At 38.5% G+C, this 16,785-nt stretch overlaps 1 protein-coding gene across 1 annotated transcript in view; it reads left to right on the forward strand.

Annotated features, from left to right (window-relative positions):
• The window catches only part of LOC143848874 (ENTH/VHS/GAT family protein), a 29,815-nt gene extending 13,248 nt beyond the window's left edge, over positions 1-16,567 (forward strand). The window contains exons 7-11 of the mRNA XM_077357931.1: positions 4,519-4,676; positions 6,306-6,381; positions 10,130-10,215; positions 14,647-14,802; positions 15,800-16,567. Of these exons, the coding sequence (XP_077214046.1) occupies positions 4,519-4,676; positions 6,306-6,381; positions 10,130-10,215; positions 14,647-14,802; positions 15,800-16,106 (783 nt within the window). The 3' untranslated portion in view covers positions 16,107-16,567. The remainder of the gene's footprint in view (positions 1-4,518; positions 4,677-6,305; positions 6,382-10,129; positions 10,216-14,646; positions 14,803-15,799) is intronic.
• The last annotated feature ends 218 nt before the right edge of the window (positions 16,568-16,785 follow it).

The raw sequence follows: 16,785 nt of genomic DNA on the forward strand, positions 1-16,785 counted from the left end.
TCACATCGAAATTCATTTTCTCATTATGGATGCAAATGTATTTGTGTAGACACCCCATTTTGACCGGCCCCTTTTCCGCGAAATCGAATAAATTTTTGAAATTGAACATAGTCCCAAAGTTGAGCCGAAGTCCCGAAATCAATTCTTGAACCCTGAAACTGTGCCCTGACTGTGAAAATCCAAGAATCGAAGCCCAAATTTCTGAAGGATCCGAACCCCATAAATTGACTCAGGTCGCACCCCAACCCATGTATTGGGTTCAAGTTGTCCATAATACAAAGAAATGCGAAAGGGGAGTGAATTATTCAGCCATCGTGTGCCCATATCAATCTAAAAAATATATATATAAAAAAAAAAATCCAAATGCCACCCCTCCTTCCTACCTGAGCCCCCCTTTTGCGAAAAAAAAAGAAAAGAAAAGAAAGAAAGAAGTTTTAAATACACTAGAGTGGGCTGTCTGGGGAATAAAAGGGGCGCAAATATCATTTTTTTTCTCTCTTAAGTAGCCCACGAACTAGGGTTTCAGGGGGGAGGAGGCTCTTCATTTTCTTCTCCCAGCAGGGAACCTCATTTTCCAGCCGCAAGTGAGAAGGAGAGGAAGGAGGAGAAGGAGCTCGCCCCATCATCTTCCCCAACCGTTCGGCCATCCCACACCACTCTCACCTCCATTACTCCCAACTCTCCATTTTTTTTTCTTCTTTTCTCTTCTCAAAGACCATTCCACCCAAACCCTTTTACCCCCATTAAACCCTTCTCCGGTCGGATTCTCACCGGAATCCGACCACCCTAGCCTATCCTTCCATCTCCACCACCACCACAAACTCAACCTCCATCTCCTCGCAGCCACCACCCAAACCCATTTCATTTTACCTCATCTTCCATCCCCAATCCGACCACCTTGAGCCACCATCGAACCCACAATCCGGCGAATCCCATTCCACCACCACCATCAACCTCCACTCAAACCCACTCCGAACCAGAAACCCATATCCATTGTCCCCCATCTCTCCTTCATTAAACCCTCTTTGAAATCCATACCAACGGATTTTCGTTTCTCATACGCAACCACCCAAAACCCACTTCGATTTCTCTATTGCCCAAACCCATAAATCCAATCTGACCACCATCTTCAACCTTTAAACACCACCCCCATCATTTTCATCATTTTCCCCTTTTCCAAACCCATCAATTCCGGTCATATTTCACCGGAATCCGGCGAAGCCATCGCAACCTCCCCATATATCTACAATCCAGCAGATTCAAACCCCCATCCAGCAAATCCATTCACTCCACCATTATCACCTACCTGTAAACCCATTTTCTCCTTCATTTTCCATCATTCCACGTGGTTCGGATGTGAAAGGAAAGATATAAAAAAAAGAGGGTTTGTCTATAAGGTTTCAAGGTTTAGAGAAGAAGAGGAAGAATAGGGGGCGATTTTTCTTCCTAATTTTGGTCGGATCTTCAGCATGCCAGCGAGTTTTCATTTTCTTTTAGCCAGCATCTTGAATCTAACTCTTAACTGGCCTTCATCTTTCTGTCACCATCGCGAATCTCAATCATAGATTCGACCCCACATTCCACTCTATCCATTTCCACCATCAATCTAAGATCCAAACCACAAACTTTAGATCGGAATCATTTGAACTTAAATTAGTTTATCCTGAGTTCTGATCTAGCTCATATTCACCATTTTTTTTAGTTCCAAGATTTTAGATCAATGATGAGCAGAAGAAGTGCTTAGATCTGTTGGTTAGAAAATGAGAGGAGAAGAACTGGAGGATTTGTAGAATTATAAAGAGGTTGAGATGGAAAGCAGCGGCTCTGATCTTCGTCAATTGAAAGTTGCCGAAATTACAAATTCCATTTCCGTCACAGAAGAGAATCAAGCAGATACATGTGATAATTTTAACTTATCACTTTATTTGTGGTAGTGATCGCATTTCTTTGGGTTAATTTTTCCTATCTGATAGCAGCAAGATTAATTTGTGAACTCGGTTGTGGTTTAATTTGGATCTTGATCGTAGAGTAAATTTATCCGGCTATGATCCATTTTTGTAAGCTAATCCTTTATAGAGATCGTCAATTCCTCATTATTTTGCTTGTATCAAGGATTCTCTCAATGGCCGCATGATTTCAGCCTATTTCTTCTCCTCCATTGTTTCTTTTCAGAAATTCTTCCTATAGTAGTTTGTTTGGTCTTTTAAGCATCTTCTCAGAATGAACTGACCTTCCTGTCTTAGAGTCATCTAGAGCCCTCACTAGGAGACACGCTATGTCTCATTAAGAAGATCCTTCCTTGGGGACAAGCCTTATCGTTTAGAGCCTACCTCTTAGGGAGACTATTTTGAGCCCTCCTTTGTATATAGGAGACTTGCCTAGCCTCATCAGATGTTTACGTCATTTGTGTCTCAGAGACAAGCCTTGTCTCATATAGAGAGTTTCCCCTTTAGAAGGCTTACCTAGCCTAGCCTCATGTTAGAGTGGCCTCATCTTTTAGAGCGAGTCTTTGACTTGGTAGTGTTATTAGAGAGTCTCTGACTCATTTGTACTCCCTTCCTAGTGTTATTAGTTAGGAGTTTTTTCCATTAGAGACTAACTCAGTCATATAGAGTCTTCCCTGCTTGGGATCTTAGATTGTTTTCTCTGTTCTTGGGGCACTAACTTTCTTGTTGTGGATTGTCTCTTTGAGACGCTAGTTGCTTGTTCGGGGTTTCCCCTTTAGCTTTAGGGCTTTGCCCTAGTTTGTGGTTGCACTTGTGTGTTCTCTTTACGAGTGAAAGCATTTGAAGGTCCGAAACATTGGAAAAGCTTTAAAACTCAAAAACATTGAAAACTTTAAAAATATAAAAAACATTTGAAAACTTTAAAAAATATCAAAAACATTTGAAAAACATTAAAACCATTAAATCATTTGAAGTGTTAGGTTTTAGTTAAGAGAGTTCGTTTCGAACTACGTTGGCTTGATCCTCTTCCAAGAGGTACGTAGTGCAGCTTGGGATTCTTATCCCAGGTCCAGCCAAACCTTTGTAAATAAATGCTTTAACCCTTTTTCTTCAAAACCTTGTTTTCAACAAGATCTTCCTCTAGAGTTAGGAGTTTGTCCTAGATAGAGAGTTTTAGAGTTAGGAGTTTGTCTTTTATTTGTTGTGTGCTTGTTTGTGTTGTTTTAGAGTTAGGAGTTTCTCTTTTGTTGTGTGCTTGTTGTGTGTTTGTGTTAGAGTTAGGAGTTTGTCCTAGCTAGGAGCGCCTCCGTCCGGTTAGTTGGCGATTTACATCGCCGACCGATGACTAGGTCTAAGATGCGTTAGTCAACCCTTTATTTTACTTAGAAAATACAGCATAGTTACACATAGGTTGTAGGAACCACCTGCATTAGCTTAGGGCTAACCTGCATTTAGTTAGGGCATATAGGGTGTCCTAAAATCTACAATTCACTGGAATCTAAATTATCGTTCAAGAAGCTTTAATAATTAGTCCAGTCTTTTAGATCGAGTCTAAGATAGAGGTCTAGGTGTCTTAGGCATCCTAGCTTAGAATAGGTGCGAAGAACTACGTTGCCTTGATTCTCGTGGATGCGGGGATACGTAGGGATGAACATCAGACCATCCGAGGACTCAGGCTAAATCGTTTAGAGTCTTAGGATTTGTTGTGTTGTTATATTGTATATTTTGTTGTGTTTTCTTACTTTCTTGTGCAGACCCTATACCTGTAGCTGTAGCATGCATGTATTTGTCCACCAGAACTTAGACACCAGTTAGGTATGTCACTCATAACCTAGTTGTCATTAGGTGACACATCTTTTATCTTACTTTATGTGTGTTTATTATTTCCTCCCCGAGTCATGCATGATTAGGTAGACGTTCACTCGGGGATATTTTGTTCCCATTTTACATGATTTTTACCCAAAATTCTTCGAAGTTAATAAATAAATGGCATAAGAGACCAAGTGTTCGCACTCGGGTGAATTGGGGGCGCTCTTCGGACCTTCTCCATTCGTCATCAGGCACGGACCTTTTGTATCTCTGGTTATCCATTGCAAACAGAGCATTTGTTTTGGTTCCATGGCGCATCCATGGATGGCGACTCTGAGTTATTTTCAGATATATCTTGGTTTCGAGCCCTGGCTCCGGATCAGGATGTATCTCTTTCTTTTTTATATCGCCACTCATGCTATGCTATGAGGGTGGCAACAGTTTCGAGAGTTCCTTGGCAGAGCTCTCCTTCACGTTGTGGAGATCCAGAGGGTGTTAGGGACTAGTTCCCTCACCGTCCTCTTAGGATCGGGGTCCACAATTTGATTTTCATTATTATGCTACAAAATTTCATGTGGAACACATTTGATATGTACTTTATATTTATGCATGCATTGTTTTAGGTCATGTAAATAATTTCTCTGATGTCCTCTATTATGGTAAAAAGCTAAAAAGATTTAGTATAACCTCTCTTGTGGTTTCATTTTTACTTCAAAGTATGTCCCTATTACAAACGTTGTTCACCTAATGGTAATTATTCCAGAGTGCACGGGTACAGTTTTCACAACGCTCTTCTGTTCAACCTCCAAACCATCCCAGTCCAAATGCCCAAGCAAATGATTTGCCTATTGAGAAATCTATCCCTCCAAACTGTGACGGGGTTGCTAGGCAATCGACTACTCAGATTGTGCCTGACTTGAGGTATTAAATGCTTGCTGTTACTTTTGTGGTACCGATGCTTTAATCTTCTTTAGTAGACCTTTTTTCAAATGCTTTAGCCTCCACATGTTTTTGTTTTTAAAATTTTTCACGTGGGATATCAATAGGTGAGCAACATTTCCTATGAATATTTATTCTCTCAAATATTGTTTATATTATGTGTTGCATGGGGTTAAAACAAGTAGAGATTTCCAACTGTTGTTTGCATGATGTTATCCATTCAATACAGAATTCGAATATGGCAGACCCAAACTGCTGATTCCAGAAGCAATTTTTACAATCTTACACTATTTTAAATCCCCGACAAATGTTATATTTACTGTTTTTCAAAGTTCTCTTCAAGTGCACTGTTATTCTGCAGAAACAGTCACTTGGGTCTCACATATTTGACAAATCCAAAGGGTGATTCAGGTTTGGTGCCGTTTAGTGCAGAACGTCATCAAGCATTCGGTTTGGAACCGGGCATAATTATATCTTGGAGGCGAGTTCGTGGTCCCCTTTGCACACTACTGGTGGGGGAGAATATCGTCTTACGGAAAGCGTTTACGCGCCTTGAAGCATCTTCATTCATTTCTGTTTTTCATCCACTATTCATATTTTTCCAACACTCTGTTCTGTAGTTAATTTCACCTGAGTTCGTGTCCTAACAATGTGGATTTGCGGCTTAATAATTTAGCATCTGCTCACTTTTATTTTTCATAACAGACACGTCTGAACATAATTTGCTCAGCTGCAGGTTGTACACTCATCCCTTTCTTTCTTCAACATTCTGCTCATGAGATCTTGTAGACCTAAAGCTACTTTTAGATGTTGATCTTAATCTCAAATTGACTCCTTTCAATACCTGTGTATTCTTCACTTTATGGCTTACAGGCATCTAAAAGGTCTCACCTGGCCCAGATGTGAATCTCACAGAACCTGACCTTCATTCTCAGATCCATCCAATCTAAGAATTCTTATTAATATCTGTTGATCATATCATTTGGAGATTAGGATCATTTCAGCAAGGTTTGCAAAGCCTGAAAGTAGGAATTGCTTTTTGTTTTCCTCAAGAATTCCACCAGTGCTCAGTTCTTTCCTTCTACTTTGTATAGTTTTCTTCTAATACTTCAGCTATCAAGATTCTACCTATTATAGTAATCCAGTTTACATCACAATCCTGATGTGAGTATGGAGTTCGTACTCATCCACTTCGTAGAGAGGTGCCTTCTTGCATAGTGTTGGGGAATTGGTCCCCCCTAGTGTTATGGTTGTCTTCATGATGTTCAGTAAGTCTTGTTTTATTCATCTGCTACCTTTAGTTACTAACAAAAAAAAGGACAGATGGAACAACCTCGCAAAATATTCTATTCTCATTGAATGGTGACATCTCTTACCATCGCTTTAGAGATGTAGGTGTTTTATTTTTCATTTCTATATGAACCTTGCTTTCTGGCAACCTTTAGTGTCATTCAGTAAATTGTATTTCTCAAGGGATTTCTTTGTTGTATTCGTTTCTAGCACTAAGCATGTAATGGTCAGGAAATGCTTGACAAACATCATAAAATGCAAAAGACGTATTTTATTATGCATCTTAGGGCCATTTGTTGAACTGCGTTTCTTATGTTGCAGTATCATTGATAAGGCCAGTAGTGCCATGGAAGTTTTAAGAGAAGTGCTGGATGCATTGGATCCCCAACACCCTGAGGTATGGTGTTAGCCAACTTTGCCATTTTCTTATTCAGACCTTGCAAATGAATTGAGTATCACACGTTTCTTATGGTATATTTGTGGAAAGATGAGAAAGGTGCTTTCGTTCTCTCTCCTAATCCCTATGTGTAAAATGTATTTCTAGAGAAATGATGTGGTGGTGGACACAAATAATAACAGACTAGACTGAAGAAAGTAATGTGAATTCTTTGTGTAGTCATCATTCTTTTCAATGAAATTAAATTATGAGAAGCCTTCTTTATAAGACTAGGGTGGAAAGGACTTGCAGTTCTCTGTATAAGTCTTTATGTTGTCATTTTTTATATTAAAATATCGGGAAGCCTTTTCTGTAAGACTAGGATGGAAAGGACTTGGGAGTTTCCTATATTGCATGCGACTAGGGAGTGGAGCATTGATTAATAAGAAGGTCTTTATACCCAATCAAAGTCAAAGAATTTTAATTTTCATTAAACTTTGTTAAAGTATTTGAACATTCAACCCTTGAATTGAAACTTAACTTGCAAGGATAACCATAATTTTAAATTTCTACCGAAATCGACATGAAACAGCCGAAATGTTTTTGTTGCCATCCCCACCAAAACACGTACCGAAACTGAAACTCATATCTAAACCAAATCTGCAAGTGTATCATTGGTATACTATACTAGTCTGTGTTACCTAATTATATTTATATGAATTGCTTGTGAATGTGGGTGTATGTATTATGTATAAATATATTTGAATTATACATGAAATGTGATATGTACTTAATTATTAGACAAGCACAATAGTGCATGTGACTAGGTTTTTTATTCTATTAAACTTTTTTTTTTTTGCGAATGTGATAATTTGATAGTATGTATTTGTGCTTATTCTAGCACTTCATGAAGTTTCATCTTAAATATCAATCATTTGCGTGTGTCTATATGTTTCCATAATTTTACAAGATTGTTACCAAAATTTGCAACCAAAAACGAAACATTTTCATTTTCGTGCGGACTGAAATTGAAACTGAAACCAAAATTTAAAACCTCGAGGAAAACTCCTTTTGACTTATAGTGATTTCTCAATATAACCATTTATAACTGCAGGACATATTGATTATAGGTTTCTATTTGCTATTTGCGGTTAAGAGTTGGTTACATAATCTGCTCTCTTTATGTAGAAGTAAGTAATCAATGATCAATCAATTGTTAACCTTGTTCTTGGTCTCCTGAGTCCTGACTTCATGGCTTTTCTTTCTTTTATTTATATAATTGTTTGAAATCTAAGGCTCTGTTTGGTTGCATTACCTCTGTGGAAAGGAAGTTGAAAAAAGGCCAAATCTAAGGCTTCGTTTGGTCACGAGACTCACAACACACGATGAAGGCAGCCAAATAAAGCTTAAAAGATTTTTATGAGGCAATTCTATGTTTTTGGATTAGCATTTTGTTTTAATTGTGAATAATTTTATAGACAGGATTTGCCATGTAGGCAATTGTTTGAACATTTGAAGGAATGTTTCTAATGACATGTTGACAATCCACGATTGATGTTAGTGGATTGCCAGATAAACAATGAATGATCCACATGGGTTTGTCAAAATTTATATGTTGTATCATTTGTGTCAAGCTTGTCAAACCAATCAAAAGAGACTGTTTAAAACATAAATGCCCCTCCTCAATCTGCAAACCTTATCCCATAGTTTTAAAACTCCCCCGTGTCCGCGTCGACTTCCCCTAGTCGACTCCCATTTTATCTTGGCCGTGTTCTGCATTGCGCCACATCCACGTTCCACGTTTTGCCCTACCAAGTCTATAAAAACTCCTTTGACTCTCCCGAATTATGACCGCGTCAACCGAGTACTCAGCCGCATCAACTGAGTACCCGACCGCATTGTGCCGAGTCGACTAGGATTTTTTGCGGCTGCATTCCGTGCTGCATCTGCGTTTTTAAACACTGCCTTATCCGGCTCCCCCCGAGAAGCAAACCTTGGTGGCTGAGCCATGCACACCTTTTCTTGTAAATCACCATGAAGGCATTTTTAACATCATGTTATCACAAAGGTCAACCCTTGTTTGTTGTTGTTGAAATGACCACTCAAACAAAGTTTGGAAACTGGAGCAAATGTCTCAAAATAGTCGATACCAAAGGTCTGTATGTAGCCTTTAGCAACTTATCTAGCACCTTTAACTACCAAATTGGCATTTAACCAGACAGTCATTCCATCTAGCAGATATTTGACCTTAGGCAAACAACAAATTTTCCAGCTACAAATCAGCAAGATCTCACATGCTATCTTGTTTAGGGGCCAGCCATTTCGTCATGCATTCAGCATGAGAAGTTCTTTTTGGCATTGCTTAGGTAAAGAGGCAGAATTGAGTGACACAGATTTTATAGGAAGGAGAAATTTTTCAAAGGTAACAAGATGAGCAATTAGATGTTGAGTAAGAACCTTTTACGTTTTACGAAAAACCATTCGAGGATCAGAATGATTGTGAATGGGGGCAGAATTTGGATATGTAGACATATATGGAGTCTAATTGAACTGCTAATTCCTGATAGGTTGGGCATCCTTCACTTTGCTCCTCGTATAAATTTGTAGGGAGCTGCTCATGAGACATTAGTTGGAGAAGAGACAGTTTCGACAAGATCAAAGAAGTTGAAGATAAAGAAATTTTAGTTGGAAGAGGGGAAAGAACGAAGGAAGGACATGTTGCTTCATGATGGAAACAATCAATTAGGAATGCTGATCCTTCGTCGGGGAAATGTGCTGTACTCTTGAAAAAGTAACATCCCTCAAACTAGGACGATAGCAATGCTAACCTTTCTGGGTGTGAGAATATCCAAGAAAAGCACATTTTATTGTTGTTTAATCTAATTTTTCACTGCTTGGACAAAAAAGTGAAGAAAGAAACCACAACCATTATGAGGTGGAACGACAAATAAAGTCCCAAGAAAAAGGGAAAAATGAGGAGATTTGCTTTCCACAATATAAAATGGCACACAGATAATTAGATAACATGCAATGAACACAATATCTTCCTAATAAAATTTTGGAACACATATTAAATAAGGTACAATTAACTTCAATGAGGTGGCAATTTTTAAGGCCCACACATATTAAATAACAAGGTACAAGTAATTTCAATGCGGTGACAATGTCTACATTCTGCAATGCCATTGTGTTGGGGGTTATGACTTGTGAGCACACAACATTTGAATGATTCCATAATGAATGTGGTAATTTTTAAACTCATGGCAACTATTCCTAACATTATAAAAATTCAAATCGCGCTTAAAGTTTTCTTGTCAAACAAATTGCTACCATTCAAATAAATAAGTAAATAAATAATGCCCTAGTTTGTTAAGTGGAAAGAAAAAGACAACTCTACCTGGACACCTATGAAAGAAGCAATAGTCGTTTATGAACTTTAAAAATCTTAATTACTCATGAATTTGTAGACTTAAAAATGATATATATGCATATTTCAAAACAATTGCAACAGAACCAATTGTTTTGCAATTATTTTAGCATCCGAGGGAATATTTCCAAAATACGACTTCTAGATCTGGTAGTGTTTTATTTTAATTATCTGAAAATTTTGAACTAGAAGTTTGCATTAAATGGCGGGAGCCTCGTACATCTAGCCTTCCCCAGACCCCGCAATGGCAAGAGCCTCATGCACTGGGCCCCCCTTTTTTTAAGTGTGCATTAAATGCATTATTTCCTTTTTCTTTTTTTAAGTTCAAAGTAAATTTTGCAGGGAGCAAGTGATGAATTCACCCTAGATCTGGTGGAACAATGTTCATTTCAAAAGCAACGAGTAATGCATCTTGTGATGACCTCTCGGTAAGTTCTTAGTATCTCCTTCATATTTTAGTGATATAGAATTTCCACCAATTTGCATTGCATTTTTCCTTTTTGGATTGGAACAAAAGATTAGTTAATTGTGAAGGGAATGTACATGCTCTGACATATTCACTGAAAAGAAAAGGATATAATAAGAAATTCAAGTATTTACTCTCTCAATAATCAATGTCAACTACAGTTTGACAAGATGATTCTTAGGGTTTGTTATTTTTATAGATATTGAAGTCTTGATGACTTCTCTTGGCTGTATCTTACTTGACACAATGTGCTTATCAATTGGTTTCATAGAAATGTTTGACTGATGATAGGGGATTTGATACTCCCTTAGAGCAGAATGTCAAATTCTTACCTCATGGAAGACCTACTACTTCCCATCAGAGGCTTGTTGGAGGGTTGGGTATTTTATAGTGACTAAGCCTAATATCACTATGACTGCTTATTTACGGTTGTATTTTACTAAATCAACATGATCATTTGCTACAATTGAGGCTCAATCGGTCAAGGTTTGTTCTAATTTCCTAAACTTGAGTTTTTGTATGGTGCAAACATATTGCATCTTACCTGATACAGTACTAATATTCATACCGATTGCAGCATTGTAATCATGTTTTATGTTTGTCAAATTATTTGTCCCATTTCAAATATCTTGCGCTTTTATTGAATTAATTATCGTGCTTCCTATTTGTTTCTATTGTTATTGTACTAGAGGCCATTGCATTTCCTTTTATTTGATCCTTGGAAGGGTAATAAACATAAACTGCCACAAAGTCAATTGTTGAAGTTGATTGTAATGCATTTCAACTGCATGTATTGAGATTGTTCAGTTGCGAGAACGTTGGTTTCATTCCTTTGCATGTCTGCTGGTGGTAATGTAAAATATGTAGATTCAATGTGATGAAGTGAGAGATGAAGAGAGTGGAAGGGACAAAAGTTGAGGGAGGGTGAGTTCTTTCATTAATTTCAAAATCTATGAATATAATGGCTTATGTACTCTAAATTTTTTAAAAAAAAAAGGCTTATATACTGGAATTCACAAATGACCAAATTGCCCTCATTTATGCTCGTACCTCTAACACTCAAGTTGAAGTTTCCTTAGAAACGTTTTGAACTTGTTAATCAAGTGTGTCCCCCTCTCCAATCAAGCCCTTAATGAATGTATATATATGCTATCTAAAAGAATAATCTCCCTCCTTCTTTACTTTCTAATGAATAAAATGAAAATTTATTTCCAAATGGTTCATCCTCACATGTAAAACTGATTCCATGACATCTTAATGGCTATATGATCATGATAGAAAAGAGTAGTAGAACCTGGGAGATATGGTGGCAGAGATGCAATATGCACATGGAGGGTTCCTATAAGCAATCGGTTTGTTAATTAAAGTTGTGACTTCTCGAGGAAAAATTCTTGCCAATTCATTATCTCCATCTTCGGATTGCTCTTCTTGGGAAGAGATGACTCTTTGTGACATTGAGATATTTCATAAACCATCGAAATGCCTTAGAGTTACTTGTGTACACTGTAAAAGGCCCAAGCTGGTTGTGCTAAAATTGAATACTGATGCGGCATCAAAGGACAATCCTGGCTTATCTGTGGCGTGGTGGGATTATTAGAAATCATGCTAGGATTATCTTTGCGTTCTCTCATTATTATGGTGAGAGAAGCAACATCTAGGCGGAAGCTAGAAGTATTCTTTTATGGACATAGATATTGTAGAACATTTGCATTCTTGAATGTTTGGGTGAAATCAGATAGCGAGGTCTTAATTGACATGATCATTTCTACAATGATCCTCCTCGGTCGATTAAATACTATTGGCAGGAGCTTCACTCTCCTATGCATGATTTGAAGCCTAAAATGACACATCAGTTCAGAGACAGTAACCAGGTTGTGGATCCCCTTGCTAACTATGCTTGTAAGTGTACGAAAAATAATGTTTTTTGGCATTGGAGAGATCTTCCTATATTGGCTAAAGGCGCAGTGAGATGTGATTTCTCATGAATCCCTAGCATTTGCAACAGGTAAGATATTTGTATATTTATTAGTTTTTGCTTCCCAAGGCCCCCTCATGTTCTTTTGAGACTTCTTAGTCATTCTAAGAAATTGTGCGCGTAGGTTTTTGGTACTAGTTTTGTGGATATGGAGTTAAGGTAGTATGCCCCCCTCTTTGTACACTTTTATCAAATCAATAAAATTTAAGGTGCTAGCTCGGGTTCCTAGATAAATTCCGGGTTAAAAACTATGATTTGTGGGCCCAAACATGAGTATTGTATCAAATCAATAAAATTTAAGGTGCTAGCTCGGGTTCCTAGATAAATTCCGGGTTAAAAAACTATGATTTGTGGGCCCAAACATGAGTATTGTAACAGACACAGAGTGTCGGACAACAAACCCTCAAAAATTTGAAAGGAGAGAAGTGTGGCAGATTATATCGCCCGGTCGGGGACATGGTGACTAGTGTTTCTAAGATCTCAATGGCTGGTAGGAAATTGAGTAGTAGTACGTGCATCCGTAGTGTCTCTTTTGCAGTTGGTACAGAGACAGGTTTCCAGATCGTAGACGATGGTGAGAAGGTGATAGTATCTGCATTGGGGAGGATGGATTAAGATTCCTCTCCAGGCTTGACTAGGTGAGTCAACAGGTTGGCAGCTATACATGTGCATTAGTCGTGTTGATCTAGTCTGAAGGAGTCATGTTGGCAACTACACGTGCGCATTGGTCTTGTTGATCGAGTCGGGAGGAGTCAGAACCAAGGTAATTCGATGGTGTATAGCTAGTACTTCGGAAGGCCAATGGTGGTTTGCGGCGATAACAAACCAATGACAACATCAATGGAAAAATCTTCATGTGGCTGGGAAATAAATCAAGATTGAGATTGTTGGGAAAGTTGCCCTATTTCCACGGTTTTGTGGGAAGTAAATTTTGAAAGACTATTTTTTAGGTTTTGGTTTTGGAAAACCTAGGTATATAATTCACCTTCAACGACATTATCGTGTGAGACAGTGTGAGGTGGCTACAAAGCTTGGGAGGAGAGAGAGAGAGAGAGAGAGGGATTTGTTTTTCTCATAGTGTAAGATTGTGTTCTCGCCCGCAGATGTAGGCATCTTGGCTGAAGCACGTAAAATCTTGGTGTACATCTTGTGGCTTTTGTTTACTTTTATCTTTTCCGTTTACGTGGAGAATGACCGAGTCGAGCCACTCCACATCACACGCATTCCTATCCGACCCTGGGATTAGTGGAAGCGAAGCTCAACCTCTTACCCATTCTCAAGCAAAAGGAAAGCTAATTTATTCAGCCAATAAGATTTTCATTACCCAAATGTCTCAGACCCACCTGATCTCATCCATTGGGATGAGTGTTGCGTCTGTCTTATCTTCCCGTAAGGTTATTGTATTGAAAGGCACGGGAGAGATCTGATGACCAAACTGCAAAACGCTGGTACGTTCACAGTGGGTCAAAACCCTAGGGTTAGTGAGGGTATGCTCTTGCGAGCCACTCTCACCGCCCTACGGACATACATGAAAGCATGGCACACGATCGGGTCGGATTCGCCCAACGGATTTTCTCTACAATATGATCAAATCTTCATAAACTCAGGCAATGGCGAAGAGCTCATGCATTTGCATTGGGAGAGATCAGTCAAATCACACAGCTAGCCCTGTAAATCCCAAAATAAGATGCAAAGGCCACAACGAAGAGTGCATGATTGTCTTCAGATGAATCATTGATACCCAAATTACGGAAAGACTTTACATTCCCAAGTACATTCCCAAGTACAACCCGAGTGGAACCCACAATTTTTTCCAAGGAGCTATGGTCCAAACTGAGCCTGATTACATTCAAATTTCTATATTGCGTCCATCCAAACTGAGCTTCTTCACACTCAATCTCCCAAAGCGCTACCTTTGAATTTATGTGAGAGATTATAATGTAAAAGAATTACCAAATTTCACAATATCATTCTTCACAATTTACCAAGAATCTCAACAGTTATTATGACCCCCCTCGTATCCCGTATTTATGTATGCAGTAATGAAGGGTTGCCCATCATCAGTTCTTGTGACACTTAAAATGTTCGATAACATTAGCTGATCAAAAAGTAAATAAAGATGTATATTTTTTTTGGCTTAGTAAGGATAGATAGAGGGCGCACCTTGGCACAACGGTAAGGTTGCTCCACTGCGACCTGGTGGTCATGTGTTCGAGTCATGGAAACAGCCTCTCTGCAAAAGCAGGGGTAAGGCTTGCATACATCTAGCCCTCCCCAGACCCCGCAATGGCGGGAGCCTCATGCACTGCACCGCCCTTAGTAAGGATAGATTTGTCACTGCTAGAAAATAAAAATAAAGGACAGATTTGTCAGTGCAAGAAGCTTCAACCACATATTCTGAATTTTCTATTTTTGCAGGGATGAGAAGGTTGTTTCTCAAGCAATCGAACTGAACGAGCAGCTAGATAACGTACTTGCCAAACACGATGCCCTTCTTTCTGTACGTGCTACCTCATCTGCCTCTTCTTTTGACCAAGAGGAAGCTGAAGAGGAAGAAGACCAGCTTTTCCGGAGGTGCGCTTATTCTGTCATGGTCCCTGTGATCCAATACGAATTGCTTGCATTATTTGGCCACACAATATGCTTTCAATATTCAACCCATGCTGCTCAAGAAGATCCACGATTAATTGATATTAATCTTTTTTACATTTAGGCACAGTGTATATGGCTATATGCCTCCTTACTTTTTAACATTTTGTGAGCTTCATGTTGTTCTGATGTAGTGGCTTTGTGCACTGTTGGAAAAAAACTGATTTTAGCCATATCCAGTAAGGGTACCATAATTGTTGCTGAGGCAAAATATTATTATTTGTGGCATATTTGATTAGATTGACTAATAAATAATAACATATTATTATTTTCTCGCAGATGGTTTACAGAAAAATGATAAAAATTGTAAACATGCGACATGCACAGAAGTACATCTATTAACTTTAATACATTAGAAATAGGAAAACACTTTGAAAACGGATTCCGTGTGGGAAATAAAAGCGGGACTGGCATGACCGTTGATTTGATTATTTTTCAAGATGTATTTATTGCTTTATGGGGATCTGTGATCCCTTCCTTTGTCTTTTAGTGGACGTGGCTCCAATGCTTGATGCCCGTTGTTTTTCACAAAACGGGATCCTGTTTTCCTAGCAGTGCTCATAGAAATAAAAGTAGTTCTAGTTTAACATTTGCAAGCGAAATTGTCTTCATATTTTACAAAAGATGGACACTATTTTTATTCTCATTGTTATTGAGAAGATTATATTATTCATAATATGACTATTTCCTGTTATTTCATCAAGATACGCACAGCTTTACCCATTTGGGTGGTTTATAGCTGATTACCCATTTTCACATTTGGATAGGTTCTGAAACTGATTGTCCCACTTTTCCATGTTAGAAATCAGAATTTAGGAAACCCCACTGACAGTTTTCTTTTTTCTTTTTTTTGAATGATCCACTTACAGTTTTCTTACAGATGCATTACTGATTCTAATTTTTCTTCCGGTGAATCTTCCAGACTCCGAAAGGGTAAAGCTTGCGCTGAAGACCAACCAAAGAGCCTTCCAAATTCGCTCAAACCCTTCCCGGGAGAGAAACTGCACCGGCCACTTATACGGCCTCTCTCGTTAGAGACAAATGAATCCAATGCACCTTCTCCGGCAGTTGTGATTCCTCCTCCGCCAGCCAAACACATTGAGAGGGAAAAATTCTTCAAAGAAAAACAGGTGGATGGTACGACTTTGGCCGGACATATTAGGGGTTTGTCCCTTCACAGTCGTAATGGTAGCAGCTCACGAAGTGAAAGCATTGATTTTAGTGATTGAGTCAACTGTCACAAGGCCTTTTCTATAGCTCTTGTGGCTTGTTCCATTCAGTGTTGGGGTGATCATGGCTCTTGTTCAGGAAGGCTTGCTTGCTTTTTATTTGTTTGCAGATGGTTTGGTTTAAGACCATGAGGTTAGTGTTCTTTCCATTTGTAACTGATGCTCTTGGCTGATTTGAAGGTCCTATATGGTGTGTTGCTTAGAGTTTCCTACCCAACGAAGTATTATGAGTGTTCCCTTTGCATTTTGTTCTCAACTGTATCTGTATGCGGCGCGGAATTTGGAATCATCATAGATGTAGGAAATTTGCAATGGTATAAATGGACGGGAGTTTATGTTAAATCATGTAATTTAGTAATGGGATGTGGGAAGTGAAAGGCATAGATCTGTGATTAAGCTTTTTAAATTTGACGTTTTGATCGCCTTTGTGGCTTGGAATTTAAGGATATTTTTATAGTTCAGTTTTTGGCTAGTGCAATTTCATTTGCCACAAAATATCTACAGCCAACCAAGGAAAGTTTAAAGATATGTATGGCTGCCAATTTTCAAAACAAGGGTGTTGATATCATCTCCTTATGTTATATTCTAAAAAAATAGGGAAAATTACCCAGAAGTCCCGTCTAACGTTTATCAACATGATCACCACAGTGGATTCCACATAGAATTTATTATCAGATAG

This window comes from Tasmannia lanceolata, unplaced genomic scaffold, assembly GCF_043159265.1.
Source record: "Tasmannia lanceolata isolate RefF3 unplaced genomic scaffold, GAP_Taslan_0.1 ptg000016l, whole genome shotgun sequence".
NCBI classification, from domain to species: Eukaryota; Viridiplantae; Streptophyta; class Magnoliopsida; order Canellales; family Winteraceae; genus Tasmannia; species Tasmannia lanceolata.